The sequence below is a fragment of the Lynx rufus genome, unplaced genomic scaffold (assembly GCF_022079265.1).
Source record: "Lynx rufus isolate CCGP_SWC_20201006 ecotype Redwood Valley unplaced genomic scaffold, mLynRuf1.p SCAF_48, whole genome shotgun sequence".
NCBI classification, from domain to species: domain Eukaryota; kingdom Metazoa; phylum Chordata; class Mammalia; order Carnivora; family Felidae; genus Lynx; species Lynx rufus.
The window spans coordinates 557,181-583,140 of record NW_025814865.1 but is presented as its reverse complement, the minus strand read 5'-3'; the positions used below and the strand labels follow the sequence as shown (position 1 = coordinate 583,140).

At 56.1% G+C, this 25,960-nt stretch overlaps 2 protein-coding genes across 2 annotated transcripts; both read left to right on the top strand.

Moving 5' to 3' along the window:
- The first annotated feature begins 6,149 nt into the window (after nucleotides 1-6,149).
- On the top strand, nucleotides 6,150-8,853 carry LOC124525810 (testis-specific Y-encoded protein 1-like). The gene is made up of 5 exons (XM_047098392.1): nucleotides 6,150-6,815; nucleotides 8,065-8,142; nucleotides 8,298-8,409; nucleotides 8,532-8,677; nucleotides 8,782-8,853. The coding sequence occupies exons 1-5, from the start codon at nucleotides 6,150-6,152 to the stop codon at nucleotides 8,851-8,853; spliced, it is 1,074 nt and encodes a 357-aa protein (XP_046954348.1).
- A 4,150-nt stretch (nucleotides 8,854-13,003) lies between these two features.
- LOC124525799 (testis-specific Y-encoded protein 2-like) lies at nucleotides 13,004-25,395 on the top strand. The gene is made up of 9 exons (XM_047098381.1): nucleotides 13,004-13,127; nucleotides 20,931-20,981; nucleotides 22,084-22,406; nucleotides 22,831-23,277; nucleotides 23,975-24,052; nucleotides 24,200-24,311; nucleotides 24,404-24,549; nucleotides 24,643-24,727; nucleotides 25,285-25,395. Exons 1-9 carry the CDS (start codon nucleotides 13,004-13,006, stop codon nucleotides 25,311-25,313), a joined length of 1,395 nt encoding a protein of 464 aa, XP_046954337.1. The 3' UTR covers nucleotides 25,314-25,395.
- The last annotated feature ends 565 nt before the right edge of the window (nucleotides 25,396-25,960 follow it).

Genomic DNA, 25,960 nt, shown 5'->3' with positions numbered 1-25,960 from the left:
TGTGTTTTCTGCTCAGGTACGCTCTGGGGCGTGTCCATGTATACATGCGGCTGTCCAGAGGTGTAAGTGTTCTGTGCCTGCACATTGCAGTTCCCAGGAAGGGCGGGACGTAGGACATTGTCCGTAGGGATGGGTCACACATTGGGATTGCGTGTGAGGTCAGTAAGATTGAACCAATGGGGAGTTGAGTGAGGGAGGACAGGGCACAAACCTGAGAGAAAGGCCAGCGCCCAGGTTCATATCTTTCCTGTGAAAATGAGGAAGTTCAAGGAAATGCAGAGGCCAGCACAGGCCAGGGATGTCCAATACTCAGGGTTTGGGGATGTCCATGATGGTGCCCCCAGAATCCCGCATGGTGACATCCTCAGTCATGTTGACTGAACCGCCACACAGGGAGGAATTCCCAGGGTTGAATACCCTCTGGTTTTCAGATGTCTACGAATGCAGACTGTCTCGTGGACAAGGTCAGGATCTCAGGAGCAGCCATACATATTTGAGGGATTGTGAGCAGGCTGTCGGATTGGTGGTGTCCAGGGGAGGGAACCGAGGGACCAGAGGGAGAGTGGGTGGGTAAGACCGATGAAGTTCTGCTTCAGGCAGAGTTGACAGGGAGAACGTACACACTGCAGAGGAAACAGCCCACTACAGTCTCATGCAACTCAACAATCACAGCCAACTTTCCTGTTTCCACTTCCTGAAGCTGAGCCTCCCACCCACTGCTTCACTTACTCTCACATATTGACACACACACACACACACACACACACCCACAAGACTCCTGAAGGAGTCCTAGTACGGATGCCCTTGTGTGACCTTTGCTGTTTCTGAAATGACCTCAGGTTACGACTGGGAGGCCCAGATTGCAAGCCAACAGAGGGGAGGGTCGCGGGGAGGTGGGGCTCTTAAAGGCCACGGACACGCCATCCTCTCCCGTGTGCCCTCTGCCCTCTCATCGTCAGCCGTGATGAGTTGGGTGCTGCTCTTCCTCTGGGTCCACAGTCTTCTGCCGTGTGTCCAACACGCCATGTGAGACTTGTGAGAAGACTCCCAAGGGCAAACACCAGCAGGCGCTCAGAGAGGTCGCCTCGTCCCAGGCAGCCTGCGTTCCTTGGCCCGAGTGCCTGGACAAAGGCTGCCTCGGCCACATAGGGAACGATGGACTTGTGCAGCCTTAGCATTCTGTGCAGAGGTCCCGGGCAGGCCTGGAGCTTAGAAAGGACTGGGACGAGCCTCACCTGGGAAGAGGCGAGTGCTGGGGTACTCCTTACACAGCAGATGGCTGCTTGCCAGAGATGTCTGTGCTAGGGATGGGGCAAAGGCTCCACCGTGCTAGCAGGGCAATAGACAGAGTTCAGCCCTGTCCATCGCAGGCTCTTCTCTATCCCCAAGTTGCACGGCCCCCAGCACAGCGTGCCTGAGACTGACATCCCCACACTAATCTTCCCGTCTCCCAAGCTGCCCAAGCCCCCCAGGATCCCCACTGCACAGCTCTGCAGTACAAGAGCCTTCTCTGCAGTGGCTCTATTCCGGAGAAGGCGTTGGCAGTCCCAATGCATGGAGGCTTCTTGCCCCTACCAGTATGCAGACAACATGGTCAGCGGGGTGTCAGCACGCTGTGGAGTTGGGGATCTGTACGCCCAAGCCTTACCTCTTCCAGGGCGGAGGCTGTCGCACTCTCTAGAAGGGAAGGCAGGTCTTTCTCTCGCTGCTGTCTGCACACTGGCTGGAGAAGCACGTCTTCTCAGCTGCTTGATGTGTAAACGTCGGGGTACCCTGGAAAAGCTCCCTGTGCTGGCCCGTGTCTTTGGGTGTGAACATCCAAAGAAAGTATGGCCCATGATTCTGCAGTGGGAACACGGCCTCATTGGTCACGGTGCGGGGCCCTTTGGGGCATCCTTCTGCACAAGCAGGCCGTTACTTGATAGGTCTTGCCCAGCAGGAACACTTTACGGGACAGGGGAACACAGGGTCCCCCACATGTTCATATCTGCCGCCAATACCTGCTGAGGGGCCAGGGTGACTTTTCCGCCCGGCCTGTCCCAAAGAGAAGGTACGGGCAAGGTGTGGGTGTGGAATGCGCTCACGGCCCCCAGAGCCGAACCCTCAAGTGTGGACACTTGTGTCCAGGGACCGTGGTCAGAGGCCTGGGTGCTCTGTGTCCGACGGATTACAGCCCTCATGCCGCACACCCTGCAGCCCCGGGTGTCCTCCCGTCGCCGCAGCACTCCCTGGGGAGCCCCAGGGTCCAGGAGCTGCTAAACCCCTGCACAACTCTATGTGCTGCCTAGCGGCCTCTTCCACCACAACACCAGCGTGTGTGGGCTCCAGAGTGCTGTCCCTCGACAGGGGACACCCTCGGCAATTCAGGAGCCTTCTGACTTCCATGTCTCTGAACCACACGTGTCTCTCATTGGCCTGTCGGGATCGTCCTGTTGTTCTCTGTGTCCAGGAAATGTCTTGCCTTGCCTGTGCTCCTCTGTCTCCCTGAGTGAGCCCTGGCGTGTCTGGGTCCTTCCCTGGCTTTGCCTGTGCCAACGCCTCTCTGGTGATGCCTCCTTGCCTGGCCCAAGTGGGCACAGCTGTACCCGTGTAACCGCCTTCGTCTCTGCACACCTGCGTGTTGTGTCAGCTGCGGCTCTGCTGGCCTGTCTTGTCTTTGGTGTATGCTTCTGCGCTTGAGTGGGTTTCCCTCTGAATTCAACCCCTTTCTTCCACTGACAGATCCAATTGCTGTCCTGCTGTCAGGGGGAGGGGCTTCTGCGTGGTCTCTGATATGTTCCCGGAGCCAGAAATCCTTCCGTGCCCGTAGGACCTTCGTCAGAGGATTGGCCATGCACTCACTGCCAGCCAGGTAATGTCCCCAAACGCAGCTGCCTTGCTGTGAGCATTAAGTCGCGCCTCTATTTTCCGTCCTTCTGTTTCCAAACCCTTTGGACCCTAGGGGCTCAAACGTCACTGGCTTGCACGTTGCAGGTGCAGGCGTGAAGTGTGAAAAGCGGTCTAGCAACGTTTTCCCACTTACTCTTTTGCCATGTGGCATGTTCCTGGCTGGGAGAGACTTCCCCCTGCCAGCGTGTGTCTCGTTTCCGTGTGCCTCCTGTGTGTTCTGGTCCCTCATTGGTCCCTTACTTCCTACCTGGGAGTCTGATTCATGTTTGTGGGAACCGTGCAGACACCTTTGACTGCAGGGTACTGAGCTCAGCTTAGTCCACCAGGACTAGTGCGTGACTGAGGTACACAACGGGCAGTCACGGAGGTGCCCGTATCCTTCACGTGCAAGCGCCCCGTCCAGCCCCCTTCACCGGGACATTTCTCAGCAAACCCTCTATGTTTGTGGTGAGAGCACTTAGCTCTGAGAAACCTGACGAGGCGGTGAAGCGTTGCTTACGGCTGCCCTGTGCAAGTGAGATCTCCAGAACTCATGCACATGGCATGACCGCCTCTTCACACCCTAGGCCCGACACCTCCTCATCGCACCCTCCCCTGCTTAACACCACTCCACTCTCTGGTGGACTGCATGCCTTTAACTCCTTTTAGTCTCCTCAGGAGCCCATCAAGCAGGGGTCAGCACCACTGTGTTTCTGTCAGGCGTTGGCCTCTTTCAGGGAGCCCAGTGCTTTCTGCACTGATGCTCAATGCACCCGCTGAAGGGTGAGCCACACTAAGCCCGACGGCGGACCCTTTGGCCCTACGTTTCCCACATATGTGCCCGGTGGCAGAGGTGCACAAGGAGCCCGCCTGCATGCGTCTCCCGGGTCCTCCACAGGGTACAAAGTACCGCCCCAGGGGGCTGAGCCGCATCACATGGGCATAGCTCTGCTTGCACGTGTTAGCCTTTCATATCATACGGGCAGCCCAGACTCAGAAATCCAGCTACCTGCTTACAAGTATCCAGCCCTCGTGCTTGTGCAGACCCTCGGTGTCTGTACAGACATTTGAGTCACGGTCTCGTGACCCGTCAATACAGCTGGACGGTCTGTCCTTACCTTACAGCCTGGGATGCGGTTCTCACTCATTGTCCTCCCCTCGGGTGCGAGTTTCCTCCATCACTGTGGTGGAATGTAACCTTTATCACCATACGTTGGCTTGAAATTACTGGGCGGATCACCTGTCTGCGTCCGGGGATGCGAAGGAGACCTTGGCTCTTTTGCTCACGGTGCACCCTTTCTCTGTGATGAGTCGCTCTGGATGAGAAGCTTGCCAGAGGCGAGGGGCCTCAGAGTGGAGCACATTTCCTGGGCATCTGTGAGAACCTCGTTGGTTCCACTCGGAAAGCATTGACTTTCACGGATGTGCAGCCTCTGCTTTTCCCTGCATTTGCCGAGCTTGGGGACGTGATTTCTTCCCGCACGTGCTGTCCCTAGGTCTCTGCGGTCTCTTTCCGGCAGTCCTGTTTCCTGTCTGCTGCTGGTCAGTACAGGGCCTCCAGCAGCCCTGTGGGGATCGGGTCCTTGCTTTCCTCCCTGCGGTGGCCTCTTCCTCACCCAGAATGGCCTCACTGCAGCTTCCTTCTAGTTCAGGGATCGTTTCAGACTGCCCTTAAGGTCCAGGTGGGAACGGTGCCGTTTGTGCTGAGGGCTGACCACTGTACAGCATTCGTCTCTGTGGAAATTGCACAGGTGAACTTCACCAGGTGAATGTGCACACTGCAGTTGCCCTGTCATCAGAGTCAGCCCACCTGTCTCCGCCTCGGCTGCCCCTGCTCTCCTTCCTCCTACCCTCCCCTTGCCTCCCCCTCCCTTGTCTTCTTCCTGTCCCTCCCTCCCACTTTCCTTCCAGCTCTCTTTGTCTTCGTCTCCCTCCTCTCCCTCACTAATGCCTCCCCCTGTCTCCGCCTGTCTTCCTTGTAATAGGTGCCCCTCTGTCTCTTCTTGTCTTGCTCCTCCTCCCTGTCTCTCCCGCCAGTCTCCCTGTGACTCTCCCTCTCCAGGCCGGTCTTCCCCCCCACTCGTCCTTCCTTCATCTGCTTGCATGTGTGTCTCTCTCTCTCCCTCTATATCTCTGTCTCCCTGCGTGTCTGTTTCTCGCTGTCTCTCTCAGTGGACATTCTGTGTCTGGGTGCACGCTTCTTCAGAATTCTCGTTGGCACCTGGGAAACGTGGAGGGAACTCGTCTGCTTTCGTGTGTACTAGTGACAGCAGGCACGGGGCTTTCTCAGAGACAGACACAGACAAGTTTGTAATTCTCGGTGAGGGGCCCCTAAGCGCCCTGCTTGGAGTCGTCCTCCTTTTAGTGGAAGGTTAGATTTCCGGACCGGAGGAAACTGCTAAATCCTACTACCCCATCTCCCTGGTGCTCTGTACGGAGATCAGCAGGGCACCAGTGGCAGATGGGGCTCTGGGGGTTGTTGTTTGCTCTGAATTGCAGTGCAGTGAATTCTGCTGAGCTGCTTTCTTGCAAGGACACGGCCGTGGGGTATGTCTAGGGTGGGTGTCACTGGTTCTGGGTGGGCGCCCACCTTACCGCCGCCCTCAGCCTGATGGCCAAGGAGGAGAAACCGTGCGGACGGGCATGTGGCGCCGGTAGGCGCGACACCTAAGGACTTCTCCAGGCCTTGCCCCAGCTTCATGAAACAGGGGCAAGGGGACGGAGCAGACAGTGGCTCACGCTGCGGACGTTCCTGTGCTGAGTGCTCTGGTGCCCGTAGTGAGGCCTCTGGGGAAAGGGTGTACAAGCGAACACAGACTGTGTGACACCGGGGACCTCGCGAGTCAGGCCTGGAAGGTGACAGCGCTGAAGAGGACATGCGGCAAAACGGGGTCCACGCTGGCGGCTGGGCCCTTGCTCCAGAGCCCGGACCGGCCGCTGGCGTGCGCTAGCCGGCGGCCAACACCCTGCCCTGCTGTCGTGCAACTGATTGCTCCGCCAACCTGGCCAGCGGGCCTGACCTGCCCTGGAACCACTTCGCCCGCAGGCCGCATGCGCACACTCCTCACTGCCTCTGTCTAGGCCCCGCCTCCACGGCAGCCGCGGCCAATGCGGAGTCGTCAAATCCCAGAGCCTGTGCGCCTGCGCCCAACTTGGGCGGGCTGAGGCGGGAGGCAACAGGGAGCCAACCGTCTTGAGGGCAAGGCTCTCTCCACCTGCTGCCATTTCCCTGTCCTTGTCCTGAGGCTGCCCTAGCTACACTGGGGCCGGGGCCGAGCGTCATGGCCAGCGAGTCGCGGTCCGGAAAAAGCGGTGATTCCCGTCGACCCAGGGCCCTGATCGTCCTGGATGAGAAAGGTCGAGAGTCCCGGGCCCGCGGGAATGCAGGGGCGCTGGAGGGCGTGGGCTGGCCGCAGTCCCCAGGTTCAGGGGTGCAGGAAGCCCAGGCCGGGTGTGAGATACAGGGGGCAAGCCCAGCGGAGGAATTGGTGGTGATATTGGATGACGGAATGGTGGCGGCTGAGGTGGTGATCGGGGTGGAGGAAGAGGACGGGGAGGCGACCGAGGAAGAGGTGGCTGGAGAGGAGAATTCTGAGGGAGCCAAGCCAGAAGCAGAGGACATGCGCGAGCAGGAGGAGGTGGAGGAGGGGAGACAGCAGCTGGAGGAGATTCCGGAGCAAGAGGAGAAGCCCGAGGCAGATGCAGAGGCGGAGGAGGGGCCCCAGCTCTCACAGGAGCCGCAGCAGCAGGAGCCAGTGCTGTGTCCTGCCTCAGCCCAGGACCCGCTGGCAGCGCTGGAGCGTCTTCAGCTGGAGATCAGCGCTGGGAATGCCCAAGATTCCAGGGCCTTATGGCGGCTGAAGCGCAGGATTCTTCGGAGGCGGATTTCTTACCTGGATCAGAGAAGGGCCATCATCGAGCACATCCCTGGCTTCTGGGCCCAGGCGGTATCCTTCCTTGTGCTGGTGGGTGATGGCGGGGGTGTTGTGCAGGAGGGCTGGGCCCTGAGAGCAGGGTGCCTCAGGGCGATGGCCCCCAGGGAGGAGAGCTGGGCAGTGGTCCCTGGCCCTGGGTTGGTGCGGTCTGGGATCCAATGTAAGGCCTTGGACAGGGGCGGTTGTTGGGGATGGGGGGACTTGGGGACTTGGACCTGCTTCCTCTAGGTGTCCGCCAGCGTTGGCCTGCAGGCTGCTCTCACACGTTATTTGTGGACGTGAGGCATGTGTCCCCATGCTACCAGAGCTAGGGTAGCACAGAGCAGCCTTCACTCAGAGCAGATAAGGCAAGGAAACGTTTCGCTGCCAAATGGGAGAGTGACACAGGCCGCACACCCACCTTCACATTCACAGGCTGTGCACGTTTTCTAGCAGTTCCGTCAAAAGAGAGCATTTCAGACACACACTCATGGCCTTTAGTGGAACCATGCCACCCCCCTGATCCAGACAGGAGGACGACTCAGACCTACTCCGAGCGGGGTACAATCTGCCTCCACAGACCCACCCACCCACCCACACACACCCACACACACACACCCACACACACACACACACACACACACACACACACACACACACAGGACTCTCTCCTGGTATCTCCACCCCTGCTTCCCTCTCTGTCCTCAGGCTCCGGCTGGGTCCCACCCATGTCTTTCTCTCCTGGCTGGCTGTGTCACTGTGTCTACTTTCTTTTCCCTCCTCTGCCCTCCTTGTCCGTGCTTCTCGATCTCTTTCTCCCTCCCACACCCTCCGTTTGCATCGTTAGTGTGCAGTCGGTTTCTTGTAAGCCGTGTTATTCCTTCTGGACTCAGAAGGCCGGTGACAACATTGGTCTTCACGGGAATATGCCAAAACACCCAGCCGTGAGGAGGGGTCAGAGCACATGCCGACATCACAAGCTATGATGGGCTGCTGGCAACCCACACAGGTCAGGTATATGAAGGAACTGTGAGGAGTCCAGGCAGCGGAGTCTCTCCCTGCTGTGTGCAGACAGCGTGGGAGGTACAGGAAGCCAACGGACAGCGCAGTGTCGATGGGGTCTGATGCATTTGCAGAGGCTGAGGAGTGTGGGGGCTAGTGTTTCCTGGTCTTTCTGCACATGCCATGATCTAGTCCCTTGCTCTTAGCCTGGGAGGGTTGTGGTTGTGGGCCGTGTCTGATTCCACAGCATCTGAAGGCACAGCTCCTTGACCCAGCACAGATTCTGAATCACCCCCAGTTGTCGGCCTTGAACGGTGCCCAGGACAAAGACGTGCTCAGCTACGTGGTCAACTTAGAGGTCAGACCGGGGAGGCTGTGGCTGGGGGCCGTCCCGTCGGGTGTGGGATTTGGGCAGGAGAGGGTGAGGCAAAGGTGCTCACCCTCACAGCCAGGCAAGGAGGTCAGGACCCCGAGGGAGGACACTTGCCCTTCCTGTCCCGTTGCTCACGGCAGGTGGAGGAAGTGGGCCATCCCAAGTACCGCTGCAGAGTGATGTTTTTCTTTGGGGACAACCCGTACTTCTGGAACCCAGTGATCATTAAGGAGTATCAGCTTAGCTTTGCTGGTAGAGTGTGGGTCCCATGGTGGTGCTGGGCAGGGGGATGATGAGCATGAATCAGGGGCAGGAGGGAGGGGTGGGTGGAGAGGAGGCCGTCTGGTTGCTCCTCAAATCCTCTCTTCCTTTAGGCTACAGGGCAATTCGTTCCACTCCAGTCCAGTGGTTTTGGGATTATGAACGTGGAGCTCCCAGTCGCAGGCATGACCCCACCAGGCTTAACTTGTTGAATTGGCTGTGTGAGCATAGCTGCCCAGGGACGAACAGGTTTGCCGAGGTGGGGCCCCTGAGGCCTTCGTCAGCAGTGGGATGTGGGTGGCCCCCGGCCAGAGAGGAGAGTGGGCTATGCCCAATGTGGCGCCGGCCTGTGTCCCCTACCAGATCATCATCGAGGACCTGTGGCCCAATCCCCTGCAGTACTACCTGTGGGAGGAAGGGACCAGAGGACAATGACCTGACGTGCGCACGTGTCGGTGAGAACCCCAGTATGCAGTGTGTTGACACATGTGTTGTATGGGCAAGGAACGTGGGCCAGACATTGGCTTGGAAATGGAAGGTCCGCCGAGACTGGGACCCAGGTAGCATGGGGAGCGGGTGGGAGGATGACAAGGGACCTGCAGGGACTCAGCTGCAAACACACAGTGGGTCGATGCCTGCAAACCAAATGCAGTTGTGCTGTGGGCTGGGGCTTTGGAGGGCCACTCGGGAGGAGCAATGCTTCTCCACCACAGATGCTCCCCGTGGATGTCCGCCCTCTCCCGGGCTTCCCCCTGCTCCTTCAGTCTGGATTTGCCTGCCAGTCTTTGGGACTGGAGCTGCCGTGTCCCCAGGCGCCACTGTGGTGAGAATCTCGCACTTCCTTCCATGTGCCCCACCACGCCATGTCCTCCCGCAACCTGACAGCCATTCTTAGAACTAGCCCAAGGCCATTGGGGGCTGGAAAGGAATCCCTGGGTGACAAAGCAAGAGGGATCCCAAAAGGGCGAGGCAAAAGAGTGGCACCATCTGGGATGTATTTGAAAATATCCCATATCACTCTTGGTGTCTGTTGTGTGGGGGTGCGTGTGTGTGCATGTACGCGAATGTGTCTGCGTGTGCCCATATGCATCAGGGGCTCTGCATCTGTGTGGACGTGAAAGGCACAGAACTTCTATGTTTGCCCATCAGGAACAATGGAGGACGCGACCAGTGCTGGAAGAGATGGGTGGATGCGTCTCCTGTCTTCTACGAGCCCCGGAGACAATTGGGGAAGTGATCACATGTGGCAGCCTTGAAGAGTTGCCACGATGTTTATGCGGACACATACAGGAAGCTAAAAACCCTTCTGTTTCTGTGTGTGTGTGTGTGTGTGTGTGTGTCTGTGTGTGTTTGTCTGTGTGTCTGTGTGTGTGTGTGTGTGTGTGTGTGTGTGTGTGTGTGTGTGTGTGTGTTTATGGGGGACCCGAGGAGGGACGACGAGGACGGAACCTGAGTGTGACTGTCCTAGCCGCTGCCAGGGTGATTCTGTGTGTGCAGGAGAGGTGCAGTACCAGTGTGGGGCAGGTGTTGCCATGTGCACAGAGGCCTGCCTTCCTGGGCAGGCAGAGTCTGCAAGGAGGAGGAGGAAGAGACAGACCTGTTATGTGGAGACTTGTTGTATAGGCCAGAGCCGAAAGGCAGGGAAGGGGATTGCACAGCGGGAGCAAATTGGTCCATTGGGTCCTGGTACAGTGTGGCCAGGACTTGGGGAATTTCAGCCAGGACCCTTGCTCCCAGAGGGGTGTCGTCTCCTTGGTGAGAGAGAATCCAGTGAGCAACGCCTCCAGTGAGGATCAGAGCTAAGGCCCCGTGTCCCCGGAGAACTCAGGAGTAGGCAGGCTTCTCACAGTCGATGCCAGTATACCTTGCTGCTGCCTCCCACACCCGGGGTCCCTTTGACCCCGAGCCCTGTCCTGAGACAGTGGCTCAGGATGGGAGATGTGTGAGGGGAAGAGGCAGGTGTGGGTTGTGGGCAGCACAGAGGCTTATGAGTGGGATTTCATGGAGAGAGTACGCGCGAGGGCGGAGATCCAGCGTGAGTTCCTGCGAGTGTGTGTGGGCGTCTGTGGCACACTGGGCCTGAGATCCGTGGTGGTGCCGGCAGTGTGTGCGTGCATATGTTCGTGCAATTGCGTAGCCGTGTGTCTCTGTGTGTGCGGGAGTGTGTGTGTAGGCCGCTGGCGAGACAAGAGGAGACACAGGGGTCTCTGTGGATGAGGTGCTTATGTGGGACGGTCAGGTGCCACAATACAAGAGTGCAGTCCCTTCCCTCCTGAATCCTGATGGTAATCGCTGGGACGGTGCAACCGTTGCTCTGCCAGGGGGCTCAAGTCAGGTGCAAAAGGGAAATTGGTGCAAGGTCAAGACGGGGACCGAGGGGAGGAAAGCCTGTGCCCAGCGGCCAGTGGACCACTTGTGAGTGAGTGTGCTTGTGTGTGTGTTAGTGTGTGCCTATGTGAGTGAGTGAGTGAGTGAGTGTGTGTGTGTGTGTGTGTGTGTGTGTGTTGAGTTGCCCTGGTGGGCCTACAGTAGCAAATACGGAGGGGCTACAAGGTTGTGCCCAGACTTTGTGCACAGAGTAGCTAAAGAACCCAAGCTGTCAGGCTACGTTGTGTGCAGAGGGCGTAGGTAATTCGCTGGAGGGAGGCGTCCAGCAAGAATCTCTGCTCTAGGCGACGTGCCATGTGTTGTCACCAGTCAGCTCTTCCTCGGGGCTCTCCTCTCTGCTTCCTGTGCACCAGGCCCAGGGAAAGGGAGGAGCTTGGACCCTAGCCCTCAGGTGACTTGCGTCCCCCTGGAGTGCCGCAGCAGTGTGGTGTGTGGGGATCCGAGTGTGGATGGGCAGGTGAGCAGCCTGCCAGCTGCTCTCTTAGGGGACAGTTCGTTGCCTGCAACACCTCTCCCCGCCACACTAGATCACCACTGCCGCTGCAGCTGGGCTCGGGACATGTCAAGGTGTGTCCCAGAACTCTGTTCCCCTTGCACGTAAGTGGTGCCAGCATGAGCCTCTCAGCCCCTGTGCGGGCGTCCCTGATTAGCCTCAGGCTTTGTCGACTCCTGGCCTCATGTAACATGGGGAACTGGGTTCCTTTCTCAGTGTCTCAGCGGTTGCATGTCGACGGAGAATGCTGTGGGCATTGGAGTCAGGAATCCCGACCGTGCTCCCCCCGCCCCGCCCCAAACTGCAGCGGGCAGCACGTGGCCCACTGTGTGTGCGCTTTGGGGAGTCTAAAGCCTTACAGCCCACCCCCCATATTCTTCTCAGGTGGTGGAGGGTCAAGGGGGCCTACGGAGGAACACTGGTCCCAGTCTGCTGCCGGCTCTGCCCACAGGTGTGTGTGCCCAGCTCCCTGACGCTGAAGCTGCAAGCCTGAAGCCGCACTGCCCCCAAAGCCCCATCCCTAGCATTTGCGTGTGGGCCAGATGGATTGAAGTCCCAGTGACCCTGCGGGATCACAGCGGGTGGTCTCATCTGTGCCTGGCTACCCGCCTACCTGCCTTCCCCACAGCCCTTTGCCCCCTTACAGGGCTTTCGGTAAAGACGCGGCCACCGTCCGGCATGAGAGGAAAGGCTGGACAGTGTCCCAGTACCGCTGGTCATGTGTTGGCTGCTGCCAGCTGGACAGCATGGAGACCCCATGGCCCAGTGGAGGAAGTCCGACCTGTCCTACAAGGAATTGGGGACGACTGTAGGGATGCATCAGGTCCCATGGAGTAACCTAGCCCTGGCCTTATCTGCCTAGGGGGTGATCGGAGCGCCTTGGGGTCCCAGGCATGGCATGTGTGTCGGTGAGCTTCCTCCTGGATGGCGCTGCCGACACAGGGCTGGCTGGTCAGGGGCCGCATGTGAGGCCCGTTGGGGCCTGGCCTCTAGATCCGATACCGCTTATAGGTGTTGTTGAAAAGACAGAGCACGATACGATCGTCCCTTGGGTGTCGCTGCACCGGGGACCCTGTCGCTGTCCCAGGTTCCCACTACCAGGTCTCCCCGGGAGGTTGCCAGGCTCCTTTTGCAGGGACACGATGGCTTGTGAGGGCCCATGCCCCAGGGTCCGGTGCTCACTGCGGATGGCTTGGGGGCAGTGCGAGAGCTTTTGCTCCCATTCTTAGAGGAGATTGTGGTGGTCTTAAGGGACAAAGATGTGCCTGGGGAAGAGAAGGATGACCAGAGGAAGCATTGGAGGAGGAGGAGGACGAGGACGAGGAGGAGAAGGAGGATGAGGAGGAGTTGGAGGAAGAGGACTGGGAGGCGTTAGAGCAGGAGGAGAAGGAGTGAATGATTGGGTGCAGGAGAGGGAACAAGCGGAGGAGGAGGATGTCCAGGATGAGGAGGAGCACGAGCCAAAGGAGGAGGAGCAGCTGGGGGAGGAAGTTGAGGAGGACGAGAGTAGAGGGAAGAGGATGAGGAGAAAAGGTAGAGCCAGGGTTGGAATGGCGTGAGCAGAAGTGTAGGAGCAGAAGGAGGAAGAGACCGAGGAGGAAGAGGAGGAGCGGGAGGAGCTGGAGGAAGAGGATTGGGAGGGGTTAGAAGAAGAAGTGGAGGAGGAGGAGGGGGAGTGAATGACTGGGTACAGGAGAAGGACAAATGGAAGAGGATGATGTGCAGCACGAGGAAGAGGAGGATCACGAGCCAAAGGAGCAGGGGCAGCTGGAGGAGGGAGTTGAGGAGGACGAGAGCAGAGGGAAGAAGAGGAGGTCAAAAGTCAGAGGTAGGGCAGGAAGGGCAGTAGCAGGAGAGGACCTGGGGAAGGAGGAAGATGCCTAGGAGGAAGAGTTGGAGGAGGAGGTGGAGGATCAGATGGAGGAAGACGACTGGGAGGAGTTACAGGAGGAGGAGGAGGAAGAGTGAATGATGGGGTGCAGGCGAGGGAAGAAGTGGAGGAGGAGTAAGTCCAGGACGAGCAAGAGGAGGAGCACGAGTCAAAGAGCAGGAGCAGCTGGGGGAGGAAATTGAGGAGGACGTGAGCAGAGGGAGAAGAAGAGGAGGAGAAAAGGTAGAGCCAGGGCTGGAAGAGCAGTAGCTGAAGAGGGGGAGCAGAAGGGTGAAGAGGCCGAGGCTCAGACTTCCAATACTATGTTGAATAACAGTGGAGAGGGTGGACATTCCTGTCTCGTTCGTGACTTGAGCTGAGAGCTTTTGCTCACTGAGATGATAGTAACGTCGGGTCGTCCATACATGGCTTTATGATCTCGATGGGTGCTCCTTCCATCCCTGCTCTCTTGAGGGTTTTTACCAGGAAAGGATGCTGTATTTTGTCAAACACTCTGTCTGCATCGATTGAGAGGATCCTGTGGTTCTCGTCCTTTCTTTTATTGATGTGATGAATCCCGTTAATTGTTTCGTGGATGTTGAACCAGCCCTGCATCCCAGGTACAAATCCCACTGGGTCGTGGTGAATAACATTTTAATGTGTTGTTGGATCCGAGTGTCTCATATCTGGTTGAGGAGTTTTGCATCCATGTGCATCAGGGAAATTGGTCTATACTTCTCCTTTTTAGTGGGGTCTCTTTCTGGTTTTGGCATCAAGGTAACGCTGGCTTCATAGAAAGAGTTTGGAAGTTTTCCTTCCATTTCTATTTTGGGAACAGCTGCAAGAGAATAAGTGTTACCTCTTCCTGAAATGTTTGCTGGCACTCCCCTGGAAAGCCATCTGGCCCTGCAGTCTTCTTCCTTCGGCAGGTCTTTGATTAGCAGTTTGATTTCTTTACTGGCTATGGGTCTGTTCAAATTTGGCTCTTCTTCCTCTTTCAGCTTTGGTAGTGTGTATGTTTCTAGGAATTTGTCCATTTCTCCCACATTGCCCATTGTATTGGCAAATAATTGCTCCTAAAGTTCTCTTATTATTATTATTTTTTTTTTATTTTTTAAATTTTTTTTTCAACGTTTATTTATTTTTGGGACAGAGAGAGACAGAGCATGAACAGGGGAGGGGCAGAGAGAGAGGGAGACACAGAATCAGAAACAGGCTCCAGGCTCTGAGCCATCAGCCCAGAGCCTGACGCGGGGCTCGAACTCACGCACCGCGAGATCGTGACCTGGCTGAAGTCGGACGCTTAACCGACTGCGCCACCCAGGCGCCCCAAGTTCTCTTATTATTGTTTGCCTTTCTGCTGTGTTTCTTGTGATCGCTCCTCTTTCATTCTTGAGTTTATTAATTTGGGCCCTTTCCTTTTCCTCTTTCACCAAACTGATGACTGGCTTATCAATTTTGTTAATTCCTTCAAAGAAGCAGCTTCTGGGCTCATTGATCTGTTCTCCTATTTTGGTTTGTTTGTTTGTTTGTTTGTTTGTTTGAGGTTGTGTGTGTTTTTGTTTTGTTTGACTTTTGGTTTCAATAGCATTAATTTCCGCTCTAATCATTGTTAATTCCTGTCTTCTGAATGTTTTGGGTTTCCTATGGTGTTCTTTTTACAGCCTCCTAAGGCGTCAGGTGAGGTTGTGTCTCTGAGATCTTTCTTTCTTCTTTAGGAAGACCTGACTTGCTAGATAGGTCCTCTTATTCCCGACTCTGGTGCGTCCCAGAGGTTTTGGGTTGTGGTGTTATCCCTGACTCGCATATACTTTTTCATTGAGTCCCATATACTTTTTATATCCTCTTTAAGGATATAAAGGTGTTATCATTTCCATATACTTTCTAATTGACTTCCGTATACTTTTCATGTCCTCTTTAAACCCCTGGTTAGCCCATTCATTCTTTAGTAGGCTGTCCTTCAGTCTCCCAGTATTTGTTACCTTTCCAAATTGTTTCTTGCAGTTGATTTCGAGTCTCGTCGTGTTGTGGTCTGAAAATATGCACGGTGTGACCTCGATCTCTTTGAACTTCCTTAGGGTTGACTTTTTTCCCCAGGATATGATCTGTAGAGGAGAATGTTCCATGAGCACTGGAGAAGAACGTATATTCTGCTGCTTTATTATGACATGTTCTGAAGATATCTGTGAAGCCCATCTTGTCCAGTGTGTCATTCAAAGCCCCCGTTTGCTTGTTGATTTTTTTGTTTAGATGATCTGTCTATTGCAGCAAGGGGGGTGTTGAAGTCTCCTCCTATGATGGCATTACTAAGAATGAGGTTCCTTATGTTTGTGATTAATTGATTTGTGTATTTGGTTGCTCTCAAATACGCCACATAAATGTTTTCAATTGCTAGGTCTTCTTGGTGGATAGACCCCTTGATTATGACATCATGCCCTTGTGCATCACTTGACACAGTCTTTACATTAAAGTCTAGATTGTCTCATAGAAGTATGGCTGCTTTGGCTTTGTTTTGCTGACCGTTAGCATGACAGATGATTCTCCATCCTCTTATTTTCACTCTGAAGTTGTGTTTACAACTAAAGTGGGTCTCTTGTAAACAGCATATCGATGGAGCTTGTTCTCTCATCCATTCTGTTCCCCTATGTCTTTTGATTGGAGCATTGAGTCCACTGACATTTAAAGTGAGTACTGAAAGGGGCGCCTGGGTGGCGCAGTCGGTTAAGCGTCCGACTTCAGCCAGGTCACGATCTCGCGGTCCGTGAGTTCGAGCCCCGCGTCGGGCTCTGGGCTGATGGCTCAGAGCCTGGAGCCTGTTTCTGATTCTGTGTCTCCCTCTCTCTCTGCCCCTCCCCCGTTCATGCTCTGTCTCTCTCTGTCCAAAAAATAAATAAACGTTGAAAAAAAAATAAACTGAGTACTGAAATTTATGAATTTATGGCCATTATCTTCTTTGAAGAGTTGGAGAAAAAAAATCTATATATCTTTATATCTATATCTACATCTACATCTATATATCTCTATATCTCTATATATCTAATTATATTTCTACCTATAAATATAAATAAATATAAATAAATAAAAATAGAATTATAAGTATACTTATACATATACATATACATAGAGAGATGATAGATGATGATAGATAGATAGATAGATAGATAGATAGATAGATAGATAGATAGATAGATAGATAGATAATCATTTCTCCCCTCTGAGTGTCCCCCCTTAAAATTGCATGCAGGTGTGATTCAGTGGTCACAAACTCCTTTAAGTTTTGTTTGTCTGGGAACCTTTTTGTCTCTCCTAAGTTGAATGACAGCCTTGCTGGATAAAGAATTCTTGGCTGCGTAAGTTTCTAATTCAGCACTGTGAACAAATCCTACCCCCCCCCCTTTCAGGCCTGCCAAGTTTCTCTGGGTAGGTCTGCTGCAAACCTGATCTATCTTCTCTTGTAGTTTAGGGACTTGTTTCCCCTTGCTGCCTTCATGATTCTCTTTGCCTGAGTACTTTGTGAGCTTGAATATGATATGCCTTGCTGCCTTGCTGAGGGTCAGTTTTTGTTGAATCTAATGGGGGTCCTCGGTGCTTCCTGGATTTCAATGGCTGTGTCTTTCCCCAGGTTAGCAAAATTTTCCACTATGATTTGCTCACATAACCCTGCTGCCCCTATTTCTCTCTCTTCCTCTTCGGGACCCCTGTGATTCTGATGTTGTTCCCTCTGCATGAGTCACTGATTTCTCTAATTGTTCAACCGTGCTCTTTTCCTTAATCTCCCTCGATTTTCCTGCTTCCATATTCTCCATCAGTTTGTCCTCCATATCGCTGATTCTCTGTTCTGTCTCCTCCATGCTTGACACCGCTGCATCCATCCGTCATTGCAGCTCAGTTATATCATTTTTAATTTCATTCTGGCCAGTTTTTACTTCATGGTTTCTCTGCACAAAGGGACTCTAATCTACATTGGACCGCAGCTAGTGTTCTTATCATCGTGCTTCTAAATGCTGCTTCAGACATCTAAATGCTGCTTCAGACATCTTGCTTGTATCTGTGTTGGTTGAATCCCTGGCTCTCGTTGCTTCATGCTCTTTCTTTCTGGGTGAATTCCTTCCTTTTGTCATTTTGAAGGGAGAAAAGGAACTCATGAGGTAGAAAATTCAAATGAAATATTCAAATTATAAAATGTTAAAAGTAAAGAAATTAAAAACACACACGTAAAAAAGGGAATGAATGATGGTAGATTCTAGGCATGTTTCATCTGGGTGTTGAAAGGGGTTTGACACGAGAGAAAAAAAGTGGGAGTGGAGAAAAATTTAGAAAATAACAAATATTACAAAGGGAAATGTTGCGAGAATTTGAAAAATCAAAACACTGAAATAGACTAGAAGGAGAATATGGGAGTAAAACAGAATTTGTGAATATAGACACGAAAGGAAAGAATAATGTAGAAGAATATTAAAGAAAATTGGTAAAATTTCCACCTGCCCAGTCTCCTTCGCCTCTCCGGGCACAGAAGCACCTCCCTTCCTGAGCCTCCTCGCTCTCCAAGTTCACTCCTCCATGCCACGTACCTGTTGAAGTCTGTGGTTCAGGATATGCAGATTGCTGTGCTAATCCTCCCGTCAGTTTCCTGGGTGGGTAGGATGGTTTAGTGTTGGTCTGGCTGTATTTCATGCACACGAGACACTTAAGAAACTTCCATGCTGTCTGCCATCTTGGCTCCTCCCCAAAGAGGTGAGATCTGTAGCACCAGTTCTCCGATATGAGCTATCCCACAGGACAGTTGTGGTCGATGACAAAGCGGAAAAGGACATGCACCAAACAGGGAGGCCACCCTGGAGGGGGAGGCAGAGCACTGGCTCCAGACCCGGGAAGGGGAGGAAGGGGCTCAAATGCTGGAGCCACGCCCACTTCCCTTCCTGCTGATTGTTCCTGAACAGCAGCCAACTGTCTGGGTCTGGTCTGGAGATCCTTCTCCCCAAGGACCCACGGTCAAAGAGTTCAGTGCCCTGCCTCTGCCCCACCTCCACCACAGCCACCGCCAGAGCCACAGCCCCAGCCACAGCCACAACTACTGCAGTGTCCGAAGGGCCACGGGGCCATGGGCGTGCTTCCCAAATGCTGGTGGGCTCCAGAAGGAGGCAGCAGGCATTTAAACACCTTGGGCCTCGACGCTCCACCTGCTGGGCCTAGTCTGGAGCCTCATGTCTCATGTTCCCACTCCGTGTGCTCTATGGCCCCAGCCTGAGGATGGGCTAGGGCCCCAAAGCGAATGAGTCGTGTTCCGGAAAACGCTGAGACTCCTGAGAATACCGGGCCTCCGTTCTGCTGGAAGAGGGCGTTCGAGAGTCCAGGAATCGTGGCAACACCCCTGTCTCAGTCCCAGACAATTTCACCCATTCATACGCATGCACACGCACACGCACAGGCACTGGCACACACACACACACACACACACACACACACACTCCCCCTCTGTGGCTATCTATAGTCATGACTTACTCTCCTTCCTCTGCCTCCTTCCATGTCCCTCTGGTGTCTGTCTGTCTCTGAGTCCCTGTGATCATTTTCTTTAGGGAACGCTTTCTCCCTCCCCCACCTCCGTCTCTCTTTCTCTGTCTCTGTCCTGTCCCTGGACAGTATCAGTGCATCTGGGTTTCCGTGTGCTGTGCATGTCCTTATGGACATAGTAGGCTGCTGATGGCACAGGGCTGCAAGGGAACACACAAAGGAACACGTAAGTAACGGGGTCAGAGCACATCCAGACCTCCTAAGCCGTGAGTGCCTCCAGGCAGCCCACACAAGCTGGGTATACATGTGAACTGTGAAAGGTCAGTCCCTTGGCCCTTGCCCTGTAGGTTGCAGCCAGCTGGGAGGTACTGACACCCAAGGGAGTCCCCAGTGTTTAGAGGGTGTGAAGAAAGGGCAGGAGCCGAGGAGGCTGGGAACCTAGTCGTGGCTGCTGTTTCTCCACATGCCATGTTCCAATGCCATTGGTACTGTAAGGTTGGTATCAGTTGTGGCTCCCTTTCCTTGGCATCTCAATGCCAGCTTCCGTGACCCAATGGAAGTCCTGAATCTGCCCTAGTTTTCAGCCGGGTTTGGGCCCCAGGACAAATGCATGTGTTGTGTGAGGGGGGGAAGCAAGTGTGGGTCGTGGGGAGGCGCTAGCCTCGTGAGTGGGATGTGGCAGAGGGCATGAGTGAGTGCAGAGGTCCAGTAGAGTGTCTGTGAGTGTATTGTGGCTGGCGCCTGTGAGTACTTTTGCCTGAGACCTAGCGTTTGTGCTGGCAGCGCGTGCGTGTGTGTGTCCACGTGCCGCGTGGCCGTGCATCTTTGTGCCTGAGTGAGTGTGTGTAGGCCGTTGGCTAGCGAAGGAAAGAGACTGGGGGCTTTCCTGACTTGGTGGGTAAGGGGGAGGCTCAAGTGCCAAAGTCCAGCGAGTGCAGTCCCTTCGCTCCTGGGATCGACACGGAGCTAGCTGATCACCTTTCGTGACGGGAGGAAAGCCTGGACTTTGCCTGGGCCCGCTCGTCCTGTGTTGCCTTGGCCAGGGGCAAGCTGGGGTTGGGCCTTGCATGGCCCAGTGGAGGAGGACCAAAGTTCCCTGCGAGGAAGTGGGGATTAGTGGAGGGAGGCAGCAGATAGCCTGAGTAAGTCCGGTCCTGCTCCTGGACCGGCCTAGGGGGATCATCGCAAGGCCTTGTGTACCCAGCCAGGGTGTGGGTCTCGGTGAACATCCTCCCGGATGACCCTGCAGAGACAGGCCTGGCTGGTCTAGGGTCCCTTGCGAAGTTGGGGCCCGGCCCCTGGGCCCCAATATTGTGGTAGGTGTTGTTCAAACTGAAAGGCATTGCCTGCTTGTCCCAGGCAGTCCCTGCACCTGGGACCCACACTTGCTCCCACGTTCCTGCCACGGGGTCTTCCAGCGATGCATGGGCGTTTGACCGGCCCCATTTCTCTGGAGGGAGTGAGTTGCATAGGCCAGGTGCACCAGGGTCTGGGCCTGCTTTCCTGTCTTGCCCACCCCCTACATCCTCTGCTGAGGGCAGCTTGAGGGCTCACCACTGGACCTGTTCCTCTCCCTTTCGGGGTAAATGTTTGCCTCTCTGTCTGTCACAGTGGCCACCCCCTCTCAGCCCCCTACCACCTGTTCAGCCTCTCCCCATCCACCTGCGTTTCTATGCATTGCTGTCCCCTGAAGCTGTGGTGTGCTGCCTCGTATATCACAGCCACCCCGGAGCATTTCGGTACCCCGTACGTCTCCTGACGTGGCCCAGCGAGTCTGGAGGAACCTCTTCTGTGTCACGGAAGCAACATGTTGGCCACAGGGCCCGGCACACCAATTTGGCAATCCTAGAAGCCCCCGCCTGCCTGGCAGCCTCCTGGTCCCATGAAGAGGGAGGGGAGCGCTGCATTCCACCAAAGGGAAAAGGCAGCGCATGAGTGTGGTGCCTGGCCAGGCAATGCATCTCGAGCCTCCAATCCTGCAGTGGCTCTGTGTGGGGTGTGTGTGTGTGTGTGTAGCTGCTGCTGTCTGAAGGAGACAGGCAGGGAGTCCACATCACCAGTGCCCTGACAGGGAGGGAGACCACATCATTGCCCTCACTTCACACCCTCTGCAGCTCATTGGTTCCCCAAAGTGGTAATGTGGCTTCGTGTAGACCCTGGGGCGTGTCCCTCACTTGCCTCCCAGAGCTACATCCCCCAGCCCCCTGACACCTTTCGGAGGCCCTTGAAATCATGCTGTCTGTGGCACAGGGGGACAGTGTTTGGAGTCAGCGCCCACGCTCATGGCAGCCTGCCGCCTAAGTGAGTGGTAAAGGAAATGGGACCAGGATGAACAGACATACGGCCAACGAAGGCCTGGGGAGGCTCCCTGTGAGAAGATGGCCAAGCACTGTGGGCGGAAGGGGACCGCTGTCCGTGAGACAGACACAAGCCCCAGGAGTCCCAGGGCCCATGGTCACGGGTCTTTCCTGTGCACTGCCACACACGGGAGGGATGGGCAGCCGATCATGAGGGGGGCGGTGTGTGCTTGCCAGTGTGTCACTTTGCAGGCAACGGGGACAAACGGCAAGAGCAGCGCGCATGCTACGCAGCCTCCCCTAGTGTGGCGTCCTCCCCACGTCACACACCTCTTGTCACCGACCTTCCCTAGCCGGTGCACTGCTAGACTGCTGTCATGACATACATGTCTTCTTGGAGCAAGGATGGACGTAGAGAGTATGCAAAGGAGGCTGAGCAGATGGAAAACCAGGGGGCACAGACAGCAGGCGCACAGCTGAAGTGCGTCTCGCGGACAGCCAAGGTGATCCGCTCAGTGGATTGGTCGGACTCGGGGCACAATGAACAAAGGTGGCGGTGTAAGTGGGAAAAGCGTGGAGGTCCCCCTTTACCCGTGTGTGTAGATAGCCGCGTGCCCAGCGCACCGTGGAATGCAAAGGTCGCTTTCGCGTGGCCAGAAGCCAAACAGGACACCCAGAGGGCACAGAGGGCCGGCTGCAAGCCCCCGGGAGGAGTTGCACTGCGTGGGGCCCAGAGCCTTCCCGCCTAGGCAACAGACGCGCCCCAGTTTCCGGGTGACCTAGGGGGCGGGACCGCCGAAGCCACGCACACCACCCTCCCTATGATTGGTCCTGAAGGCAGTGAAGCAGCCTGGGCGTGGCTTGGAGCTCCCTCAGCCTCAAAGCCGCAGGCGCACCCCTCTCACCACAAAGGCCTCTGAGGCAGCGGCAGCAGAGCGATAGCCACCGCCAAGGCATCCTGGGTACAGCACCGTGCGCATGCGCCCCGTCGACGTTTGGGCTCTGGGAGGAAGGGGGAGCGAGTTGCCAGCCATTGCCCTCCGGGCTCCCCCGACTGGGTCTGGGGAGGGGGGCCGTGCTCTCACCTCCCGCTTCGTCGTCGGTAGGAGCCACCGTTCGTGTCTCGGGCCGGGGCCGCATGTTGCGCGACTCGTGTTTCCGAAACACTGGGGATGCCCGGAGGCCCCATGCCGCCTTCGACCGGGAAGGGGGCGGTCGAGAGACGAGGGCCCATGGGGACACTGGGTCTCCGGCAGGGCCGGAGGTGGCGCAGGCCGAAGGCTTGCAGGCCACCAGCGAACAGCCTGTGCAGCAAGGCCAGGCCCGACCCGAGGGGCAGGTGGGCGGCCCCAGCGAGATATCCGTGCCGCTGGGGCATGACATAGTGGCGGTGGAGGCGCTGTGGGGCCTGGTGGAGCACGAGGTTGAGGTGGCGGCCGCGGAAGAGGACGCGCCTGGGGAAGAGGGGCATGACCAGAGGAAGAAGGGGGAGGAGGACGAGGAGCAGGAGCCGGGGAAGGAGAAGGTCCAGGTTCACGAGGAGGAGGACCTGAAGGACGAGGGGGAGCAGCAGGAACAGAAGAGCAGAAGGAGGAGGAGGAGGAGGAAGCGGGGGAGAGGCAGCAGGAGTAAAAGATTAGAAGGAGGAGGAGAAGCAGAAGCCCAAGCAGAAGGAGGAAGAGCGGAAGGAGGAGGAGTTGGCGGAAATGAAAGGGGAGGAGCAGGAGCACCAGGGTATCCAAGCGGGGGCGGGGGCGGCAGCGGGGGGGGGCAGCGGCGGCGACGGCGGGGACCGGGGCCGGGACGGGGGCGGCGGGGGCGGGGGCGGCGGCGGCAGCAGTGGCAGGGGAAGAGGACCAGGGGGAGGAGCAGGAGGAGGCAGGGAAGGCGTGGGAGCCATTAAAGGGAGAGCAGAATTGCAAACCGAGGAGGAAGAGGAGCAGGAGAAGGGAGCGCTGGAGGAGCAGCAGCAGGGCGAGGAGGAGGTGGAAGGAAAGGAGGACAAGGAGGAGCGGGAGGAGGAGGAACGGAAGCCGCGTGAGCAGGAAGGCCGCTGGGTGGAAGAAGCCCTGGAGCTGCAGGTGAAGCAGGATAAGAAGGAGCAGTTCGAGACAGGCCTCCGTCCTTGCCCTTCCCCGCTGGAGGCTCTGGAGGCCCTTCAGATAGAGCTACAGCCCGTGAATAAACAAGCCAGCCGGGAGCACGCTCGACTCAAACTCAGGATGTGGCAGAGGCGGCGGCATCATCTGGAACGGAGAAGTGCCCTCATCCAGGGCATCCGTGGTTTCTGGGCCAAGGCTGTATCCTTCCTGCTGCTGGGGGAGGGTCCAGAGGGGGCTGGGCTTGCACAAGAGGAAGGAAAGGGAGGTGACATTTAGAGGAACCCGGGACAGGGACTGGAGCTAAGCCACGCTCCAGTGGCCGGGAAGGTGCAAACGTGATCCCATCCAGTGGTCCTGGCTCTGCAATGAGTGTGGGAGGAGGGCAGTGCTGGGGTGGTGGAGGCACGTGTGCTGTCCGTGGCACCTGGCACGGAAACAGCGCTGCGAGAGTGGGGAGTGGCGGTGGAGGTCCAGGCCAGGACGGGGAAATGACCGAGGGCTTCTTCCCACGCAAAGCCGCGTGGGGGCACGTGTCTGGGTCCCGCTAAGCCTCCTGCTGCGGGTTAGGCGATGCGAATGCCCTCCGGTCCGGTCGGCGCGAGACCGGATGTGTGCTGTGTGGCTGTGTGGAAGTAAGCGTCCTCAGTGTCCTCATGAGCACACAAGGCTAGGCGTGGATGCGGGCGTCTGGGCGTGCACAGCCTCCTGTGCGTGTGTAGCAGAGCCCTGCGGAATGCGGAGACCCCGTGGGCCTGGATGCAGCCCGTGGGGAGGGCGTGAGGCCCTGGGGGAGGACGCCAGTCCCTGGGGGAGGACGCCAGGATGCTGTCCACACTGGTTCTCTGGGTCGAGCTCTCTCATGCCCAGCACCTGAAGGCTCTTTGACCTGCAGCAGTTTGTGAACCACCCTCAGATGTCAGCCCTGATTAGCAAGCACGATGAAAGCATGCTTCGCCACATGACCAATCTGAAGGTGGGCCTGGGAGTGGGAGGCGGTGTGGGTGGGTGGCTGTGTGGGCAGGGGAGGTGGTGGGGAGAAGTGGTGTGTTCCTTCCTCAGGGGAGGGCGGGTCTCCTGGAACAAGATTTCACATTTCTGCCCCACATTTCTACCACGGCAGGTGGAGGAACACAAGTTTCCCAGGGAATGCCGGACGATCCTGCTGTTTTTTGGCAAGAACCCCTACTTCCAGAATGAAGTCGTCACGAAGGAGTATGTCCTTGGCCTTGCTGGTAAGTGTCCACTGAATGCATGGGCGGCAGTGGGTGGAGGGTTGAATGTGATTAGTTCTCTGGCGCCTTCTCACATACTCGTCTTCCTGCAGGGTATAGGGCGTCTCATTCCAGTCCCATCCAGTGGTACCCAAGGTACAGACAGGAGGCCTACAGACGCAGGCATGACAACAGCAGCCTCAACTTCTTCAACTGGTTCTCTGACCACAGCGTTGCCGGCTCTAGCAGGATTGCTGAGGTGGGGCCCTGTAACGAGGAAGGGAGGTGATTTTCATGGGTTCCCCCACTGCGTGGGATAGCTACCTGAGGCCTGGCCTGTCTCCCCTACCAGATAATCATAGAGGATCTTTGGCGCAATCCCCTGCCGTATTTCAAGGTGAAGGAAGCCCCAGGAGAGAGCACTGAGAGGGAAAGAGGTGAGCAGCCAAGGGTGTGGGCACTGAAATGTGTGCCGTGGGGCCCATGGCACAATTCTCTTCTGCACGGAGGCACCGAGACTCACAGTGGCACAGGAGGTGACGCCAGGTCAAAAGGGCATCGGCCTGAGACAGGGAGTCTTAAGACGTAACGTGTCAAAGAGGCTTTGCCCCTTTGGGGAGGCTGAAGGTGGGCAGTGGGCTAGACAACAAGAATGAGCAGAGCGGGACATCCCAAGCTGGCTCATCAGATAGCACGGTGACAACTGTCATTCCAGGACCATGAGCCCCACCCTCAGGCCTCCTGCCACCAACTGACATGTTGTCTGGCTTCTGGAGCCACTTGTCAGCTTTGGCACAGCTTATCACACCCTCCCATTCTACCTTCCGTTTGGAAACATTCAAGCAACCTTAAACAGGGCCCAGATGAGACTCTCACCTGTCCTGTGTGTGTGTGTGTGTGTGTGTGTGTGTGTGTGTGTGTGTGTGTGTGTGTGTATCGATGTGGGTGTGGGTGTGTCTGTGTGCCTCTGTCTGTGTGTACCCGTATATCCCAGGGATATGCACGATCTTGAGAAGACTATGAAGGAGCATCGCACTTCACGGACCCCAGTGGAAACCCTTCCGATGCTCACCGATGGTCCACAAGATTCTCCTGCCCGTGAAAGAAGGACAAGGCTGGTGGTGACACGTGGCGCAGGGTTTTGAAGAAAGACATTGGAAGAAGTACATTTGAAGAATATACATTTGAAGAAATATAGAATGGGAGATACACAGCATGAAGTGTTTGTGTGTGTTTTCTGCTCAGGTACGCTCTGGGGCGTGTCCATGTATACATGCGGCTGTCCAGAGGTGTAAGTGTTCTGTGCCTGCACATTGCAGTTCCCAGGAAGGGCGGGACGTAGGACATTGTCCGTAGGGATGGGTCACACATTGGGATTGCGTGTGAGGTCAGTAAGATTGAACCAATGGGGAGTTGAGTGAGGGAGGACAGGGCACAAACCTGAGAGAAAGGCCAGCGCCCAGGTTCATATCTTTCCTGTGAAAATGAGGAAGTTCAAGGAAATGCAGAGGCCAGCACAGGCCAGGGATGTCCAATACTCAGGGTTTGGGGATGTCCATGATGGTGCCCCCAGAATCCCGCATGGTGACATCCTCAGTCATGTTGACTGAACCGCCACACAGGGAGGAATTCCCAGGGTTGAATACCCTCTGGTTTTCAGATGTCTACGA